The following is an 8259-nucleotide window of genomic DNA, read 5'->3' on the forward strand; positions in this document are numbered from 1 at the left end:
ACGCGCAGGCTCAGCGGCCATGGCTCACGGGCCTAGCTGCTCCCCAGCATGTGGGATCTTCCCGGACCGGGGCACGAACCCGTGTCCCCTCCATTGGCAGGCAGACTCTCAACCACTGCGCCACCAGGGAAGCCCAGTGGTTCAGTTTCATAAAGCCCGTTTATTTCTCCAGCTTACAGAATATTTTAAATTTCTCTGCTGTTTGCTTGGACATCTGTGAATTATGCCAACACAATTGAAGTAAATGGAAATAATTAGAGTTAACAAAATACGTTTGAAATGAATTGAAAGGAATTTTAGGTTTTATTTATTAAAGGTTACTTCTGAGTTCCCTAAGGATGCTGTCAAATAATCAAAGCTGACATTGCCAACCATAATGGCCTCCCTCTGTACCTTCAGCCAGGTCTGTAGAGGCTAAGGCCCCTGCTTCTGCTTCCTAAGAGAGACAGTCTCTTGTGTTCAGGTTTTTACCGCCTGTCTTGTTTCCATGCTACCTGCATTTGGGTCTCTTCCTGTTTCCTTCTCCAGTCTAGCATACACTCTTTCCAGGATATATTGAAACCACAGGAAGAAGCTGTTTATACTAGATGGGGCTGGGGTGGATGTTAAAATCACAATTATAATTAGTCTTTATATGTGTGTTCCTTTAGAGAGCCATGTTACTTCTGTTCTTCCATTACTAAGAATGTGTATTTATAGAAAGTTGCTGGCTTTTTAAATCTCTTACTTGTTTCATTTTTAATGTTTTACTATTGGAATGTTAGCCCAAAAGTCTTTTCTCTTTTCTTGTTCTTAGGCCTGAAATGTTTGAGACGGCAATTAAGGAGAGCACCTCCTCCTCTAAGAGCCCTCCAAGTAAGCATTTGCTGCAGAAAACATGCTGTTAGACACTTACTTTGCAGCACTAATTTAGAAAACTGTTGAAAGAGTGGCTACTGAGACAAAACCAGGAAAGCTCATTCAAGGTTGGGGTTTGGACTAGTTTACGATTTTTAAGTTCTTTAATACCTAAGGATCTCCACATATCTGATGCTCTACGAAGGAAGCACCACAAGGAAGAGAAAAAAGTGAAAAACGTCTTTCAAGAAGCCTAATATCACAGAACAACAAAACATGACATGAAAAGGAACAAAGTTGGGTTAAAATACTATCTTTTGTAGTCTGAATTGTAAGCACTTTATTAGGGAAGATTTAATTACATCTGTATATGTTCTAATCTCAATTCTCTGTTTTAAGGAAAAATAAATTCATCGCCCAATGTTAATACTACTGCATCAGGTGTTGAAGATCTTAACATCATTCAGGTGACAATTCCAGGTATGATCTCTCTGCCTTAATCATAGTTTGTGGGGCTTCATGGATGTTGAATGCACTGCACATTGTATGCTGTCCCCACAAGCCCCTGCGGAAGTTATTAACCAAATACATCAGCTTGTCAGTTTATCGCTAAACAGCTCTTGGCAGTTATTAGACTTGGTATGAGCTAAAACCTGTAGGCCACCCAGGTGCCTGGGGTGTTGTTTAAAAAATTTGTATAAGTCGGCAAGCAAAGCTCTTCATAACTGCAGCATTGTCAGTTTGGTGTTATTATTAAATTGTTTGGTTAAATCATTTCAATCTTGATTCGTTTTTTAAAACATTCCAAAAACAGAAAGTGAAGTTACGTAAAGCACTTAAAAATTTATCTGGTATTAAAATCGCATTATTAAGTTACAACTTTCTCTTAACCTTTTTAGATGACGATAATGAAAGACTGTCAAAAGTTGAAAAAGCTAGACAGCTAAGAGAACAAGTTAATGACCTCTTCAGTCGAAAATTTGGTAAGTTTTGCATTTGCATAGTATAGCTTGCAGTAAGCAAGGAAATTTTGTCTCAATAAGATCTTAAACGTAAATCACGCTCAGGTGGTTTTAATCTGTGCTTTTACAACACTCAGCTAAGGCGCCAGGTTCATCTGTGCTTTTATGCCGTTTGTCTTGCTATAGGTGAAGCCATTGGTATGGGTTTCCCTGTGAAAGTTCCCTACAGGAAAATCACAATTAACCCTGGCTGTGTGGTGGTTGATGGCATGCCTCCTGGAGTGTCATTCAAAGCCCCCAGCTATCTGGAAATCAGCTCCATGAGAAGGATCTTAGATTCTGCTGAGTTCATTAAATTCACAGTCATTAGGTACGTGAGAGTTCCTTGCTTGGTCATAAGAATGAACCTGCAGATCATTGAGGCTGAGTCATCTTCCAAAATGTAGTCATATGTAGTAAGTTTACTGTGTAATGAAATGAACTATAGTGAAATTCTTTAGTTACTGTACTATTAGATTCTTTCTTCCTTGTGCTGACTCAGTTCTCTGGTTTTTAAGGCAGGAGATTGTTAGCACACCATGGCCTGTGGACCAGCTCCAGCCTGCCATCTGCTTTTATTTTAGTTTTATGTCTTATTATAACCCAGTCACATCCGTTTGTTTACATATCGTCTGTGGCTGCTTTCATATTGCAGTGGCAAAATTAAGTAGTTGGGACAGAGACAGTGTGGTCTACAGAGCTGGGAATATTACTGTCTGGCCCTTTACAGAAAAATGTTGCCAGCCTCTGCCTCAGCATCTCGTCACAGGCTTTGGATCAGACAGGGATTCGACACTAAGTCACTTCTGTTTCCTTGTCTGTCCGGTGAGATTGTAGTTGTTTCCTTTGAGAGTGTTAGCTCCTTATCCACAGGGTAGGAATGGTGGTTACACCTGCCCTCTAACGGCATTGTGCGAATTACAGTCTTTGATGTGTGCTTGTCACAGTAAGTCTTACGGTATCCTTTTGTCATCCACCTAAGCAGAAGTCCCAAGTGCCCTTCACTCTTTTCTTCCACCTCCCCAAACTTAGCTGTTACTAAATAACACCCATTCATTGTCAAGTTCCCACTGTCTGCATAGGACCAACACTCAGACAGAGCTAATGTATTACCTTCCCAAGGCTTTTTCCTCGTTTCACTAAAATTACTCTATTCCCTTTGCATTGTTCCTATTCTTTTCCCACCATCTTGGTGTAGCATTTTCTAATAATGTGCCATATTAGTTATTCGTATATCTGTCTGTCTGTAGCTTAAAAACTGTAAGATTAAACGGTAGTGGACAGCTTTTCTCATTCTAGCACGTAAGCGACATGGGCTAAATGTTAGCTGAATACACTGAATATACATGTGAGCTCTTGTAGAGTAGAAAAAAAACTTGTGCAATTTGTTTCTCTCTTTAGACCATTTCCAGGACTTGTGATTAATAACCGTGAGTATTTCTTGAAGTCTTCTTGGTTTTGCTCTTTTCTGGGATGTGAGAAGGGGGTGGGCGTGTGGGTGTGTGCACTTGCACGCACACTTGCCTGAGAGTGTAACATTTTATTACTTCGCCTACAGCAGTAATCATTGAAAGTCATCGTTTTAGCCCTCAGTGTGCGAGGCACCAGGCACTTTCTAGATGTAAAACTGGGCGAGTTGCTTCACCTTTTTTAAATCTCAGTTTACTTATCAGGAAAATAGTAATGATATTAGTACCCATTCTGGGAGTTTTAGAGCATTTTAAATGACACATTGTGTGTCAGGCCTCTAAAACAGGGACCAGCAAGCGGCGGCCGTGTAAATAAAGTTTTATTACAGCACTGCCAGGCCCATTTGTTTATGGCAAACTGAACTGACCTGCAAAGCCTGAAATACTTACTGCCTCTTTGTAATAAAGCTTGTTGACCCCTAACCCTAGTATGTGCTCAGTAAGCAAAATCTATATTTGTTACTGTTTTTACTACTACTGTTATTACTTTTACTATTAGTTTGTAATTACTGGGCTGGAAAAAGTAAGTCTTTTAATGTGATTTAGCTACTTCTGTTGATACTTAGGCCTAGTGTCTGGCAGCCACTGGGCCCTCACATACTGTTGCATGAACAAGTGTAAGTGTTCTTCCAGCTCCCTGATGTTCATAACAGTTTAAACAGTGTTTTTTTTTCCTAGCAAAACTTAATTATGCTAGTATGTTTTATGTTCTTCTGTTAACTTTGTTAAAAAATTTCAAAAGTGAGAATTATCCTTAACTAATGCCATCAGCGTTTGTCTTTTTTCCAACTGGTATTATTCCATCTCTTTAAAATCCATCTGTATTGAGTATTCAATTGTATACTTTATTTGTTGGGAAAGTATTCAGGAGTTTTCAGTGGTCACTGAGCAGCTGAGCCTCGTGAATTGCTGGTTTGCCCCCTGAGCTGAGAATTGGGCCGCTGTTGTGCCTGCCCCCAGCCCCCTGTTCTGCTTCACACTATTGATGCTGTTTTGTGGCCACCACACCTTCAGTGTCACGGATTTGGTTATACCTCTTCTGCCTCCAAGTTTCGAGTTTCACTTTATCACAAAATATATTTATTTGCTTTTTCCCCCAAACCATGAGTTCTTTTTTTATAGAATCTGTTTTTATATATTATACTGTCTATCTTGGCCAAGTATGTTAGTATCTGGGGATGTCAGTAATGAATGAAAGAGAGGTAAACCTTGCTTCATAGATTTTCGGTCATCTTTGTCATTCAGCTTTAACTACACCCGGGAACTTTGTCATTTAAAGAAACCCCATGATAAGGTGTGGGGTTTCTTTGGGGGGAAAAATTTATTGATCCCAATTCATCTACCTTCTGTGTAATTTTTAATTTCAAAAGACACTGTATTTTATGCCTCCCTGCTCCTTTACCTTATGTTTAAAATGTTCAGTTTTGCTCTTTTCCTTGTGCCCTAGTCTATTATAGAATTTTATGGTAATTACTCTGAATTAGTTACTTTGATGGGACATACTAGAATTTTTAATATTTGTTCCCTTCTTGTCATAAGGAAGATAGTGCCTGTTATAGCAAAGTTGGAGCATCAGATTAGAGAATGTATGTAAAAGATGCTTTTCAAATATAACAACATACCATTAAATTATTACTTAAATGAATCTGCTTTCTTTTCAGAGTTGGTTGATCAGAGTGAGTCAGAAAGCCCAGTGATCCAAGGTAAATTAAGCATGGTACAATACAGAAGTATTCCTACTTAGTCAATAAAACAGGTCACATAAATTGTGTGGCCTCACATGCTTACATTTACCTAACTTCAAGGGAAGTTAATTCCACAGCACACACGTACACACATATGCACACACTCGTGCACATGCAGACTTGTTTGCTTAGACTCCTTTGTCTGAAAGCCTATATAAGCTCAAGCCATAGGTCCTCACTGAGAACTGGACCACATGCCATTTGTTCCCACCGTCCCAGGTCAGGAACCCTGAGACCAGTGGCGAAGAATGCAGTTGTGGGGTGATGGGGGGAGAAGGTTGTTTTTTAACTTGGCTTCTTATGCCATTTGTTTCCAGTGGTATAAACCAAAATTATGTTGGGCGGAAATGCATGCATTGTAGTCTTAAAAACTCCTTAGAAACAAAGTGTTGAGACCTGCTGTGTGATTCATTGAAAGTAACAAAAGGCTTTTATTAGAAGGGAGCCCACAGAAGAAAGGGTGGAAAGACATAGAGAAAGAAACTCCTACTTTCATGTTAGAGCTATGTTAATTAAGATTGTTATTTAAGATTTCGGTTGTGTAGGCAAATTTAACAGGTTTCAGAAAAGCAGGTTTTTGAGAGTCTGGTTGCGTAGCAGTGTATTTAATCCCAAGAATCGGTGGCTGCTGTCTCACCTAGACCTGGGCTTTGTGTACAACGTCTAGAGAGCTTTCTCCCTCTAGGCTCTTTAAATAACTGAAAGCAACTTTGGAAAAATGTTAAAGTAAAATCTTTATGTATTTCTCTTCAGAATCAGCTGAGCCGAGCCAGTTGGAGGTTCCTGCAACAGAAGGTAAAAAGAGTAGTCTGGTTGTCACAAATAAAGTGCCAAAGACAAAGGATTAATTGTGTTTCTAAAGCTGTTTAACTGGACCTGTGTGGTTGTTTTGTTTCTGGGTGAACTGGATTTGTAGTTTATGCCCAGAAACATTGTGTTTAGAGGTGACTCATGGGTTCTTTTCCTCCATTTTCCCCAGTGACTCTTAATGAATTCTGAAATAGTTGAATGACTGCTATATAACCTAGATACAGCTATTGTGGGTCCTTTACATGCATAATTAATAAAATGTTTGTTACTTTGAAAATCTTAAGTAACAAAATTTAGAACTTACTGCTAGAGAACAGTCTTATCAGTTTTAGTATCTTATAATTCCTGTTAAGTCATTGTAATGAATAGTTTGGTATGAGTAGATTTATAATTGGACAGATTTGCATTAATAGTGCAGTTAATCGGTTCCCTTTTGTTTCACTTGATAGAAATAAAGGAGACTGATGGAAGCTCTCAAATCAAGCAAGAACCAGACCCTACGTGGTAGACCTCTTCCCTCCTAGGGTAAATCACCTTCTGTGTCCAGGATGCCATGTGGTATCTATCTGAACCCACCTGCATATTCATAAGCTGAAGTGTTTCCCCTGCTTCAGCCATAAATGGCGGCCCCGCCTTCAGGGCACGTGAGGACAAAGTACAAGCATACTGGGTGGTTTGAGCTAGAAGATTCAAGCAGAGAGATTTTCCTTGGATCAATGTATGTCAGGCAGAGAAGGTAAAGCGCTTTGCCTCAAATGGAAAATGTTTTGTTTCTAATCTATAGGTTAAATCTTGTCCTTGCCGTTGGAGTTCACTGTGAGTCAGTGTGAACAGACTGACTTTTCCCCCTAATCGTAATAACAGTATTTGCAGAGACTGCCTGAGCTACACAATCCACCGTGCATCTTGCATAATTAAGTTATAAGCCTGATCCAGTTCTTCCGAACATCTTAAACTTGGCCAGGTTACTAGCCAGGAGGGGCAGCTCTAGACCAGGAGTCAGTGAAACTTGGTTTTCATGTCATATTGAACCACATAAGCCCCAGCTGTTGAATGTTTTCATGATAGTTAGAGGATACAGTTAGCTCTCATCTGTACCTGACACTCCAGAGACTTTTTTGGTCATGGAATTGGCCATGTACTGTCAGTCCATGGATTTAAGTGATAATTAAGTTGAGATATTAGTGAGTCACAAATTCCTATAATCAGATTAACCTGTTTTCTTGCTTGTTTGTTTTCTCTCCTATTTTAGCTTAAAGTATCAGTGGGTGAGAAGAGCTTTTCGGACCTGTTACTGCCCCAAGCTGTGTAATATACTTGTATAACAGAAATACCTTCTATACAAACCTTTTTTTCTACTTTTAGATAGAAATGTCTACTTTTTCAGCAGTTCTGTGAATTGAATTAAAGAGCAGAGTGACTGTAGATTTGGAATGGCTGGTTTACTTTGGAATGTATTATAAGGATTTTACAGCAGTGCTGGAAAAACGACAGGGAAAATGACAGGGATGAATCTCATCAGATTTTTTACGTATTCAGCAGAGCCTTCAGCTGTGGTGTTTGTTTCCCAATCAAGTGAAGATCTCTCCTACTGGAACATCTCAGCTTCTGCAGTGAAGAAAATAACCTGTGATAGTTCAGCTCTTTAGTTTTTCTATTTGAAAAGTCACTTAATTGATCCTTTTGTTCACGGTTCTCCTTAATGACTGAGTGAACAGTTAGTATCTGTATATTTGACTAAACCTTTTCCTAAGCTCTCTATCATGGTTCATATGTTTTTTATCGTAATTAAAAACCAACCATCTGGATCACCTAACAGCCAGTAAGAGGTCAGTATCTCAGCGTGTGGCTTACAGATGGAGTACAGAGAACCTCTTCCATCCACATTTACTTTTCATCCAAATAAAATGCATGGTGTAGCAGAAGTTCCAGATGAGGTATAAGTGTTTGGGCAAGCCGAATGACACTAAAGCCTCACAGTCGTGTAACCCGTTGTGGTGTGGAATTCTTTGGAACACTATTCCAGCTCGGATCAGACTCAAGGGCATCTCATTGCCTTCATTACTTTACAGTTCTGCTTGTAACACTGAGGCTCCAGTGTGGGGAGTGAGGGGTCAGCAAGCTGACTAGGCACCCTCGGATATTCTGCGCCATTTGTAGGAGAATCTTACATGTGTTGAGATTTCACAAACAGTAAGAGTTGTAAAATACCAGCTATATGAAAAGCTAGAGTATGTGATGGCATAGAGTTTTCATTAGCTTTATCGCAATATTCACGATGGAGAATTATATTACATGGTAGCAGAAATAGGCATTTTTATGTGTTGCTTATATTTTACCTCAAATTAAATTGTAGATATAGGGTAATAAATAAAATCCATCCATGCCTTTCACACA

The 8259-nt window shown here is 39.4% G+C and overlaps 1 protein-coding gene across 7 annotated transcripts in view; it reads left to right on the top strand.

Annotated features, from left to right (window-relative positions):
- GTF2I (general transcription factor IIi) overlaps nt 1–8259 on the top strand; it is a 95579-nt gene extending 87320 nt beyond the window's left edge. For all 7 annotated transcript variants that reach the window (XM_060285826.1, XM_030871959.2, XM_030871962.2 and 4 more), the window contains 9 exons: nt 797–855; nt 1237–1317; nt 1737–1820; nt 1986–2169; nt 3240–3268; nt 4969–5010; nt 5806–5847; nt 6312–6387; nt 7115–8259. In XM_060285826.1, the coding sequence (XP_060141809.1) occupies nt 797–855; nt 1237–1317; nt 1737–1820; nt 1986–2169; nt 3240–3268; nt 4969–5010; nt 5806–5847; nt 6312–6370 (580 nt within the window). In that variant the 3' untranslated portion in view covers nt 6371–6387; nt 7115–8259. The remainder of the gene's footprint in view (nt 1–796; nt 856–1236; nt 1318–1736; nt 1821–1985; nt 2170–3239; nt 3269–4968; nt 5011–5805; nt 5848–6311; nt 6388–7114) is intronic.

This window comes from Globicephala melas, chromosome 15 (genome assembly GCF_963455315.2).
Source record: "Globicephala melas chromosome 15, mGloMel1.2, whole genome shotgun sequence".
NCBI lineage: Eukaryota > Metazoa > Chordata > Mammalia > Artiodactyla > Delphinidae > Globicephala > Globicephala melas.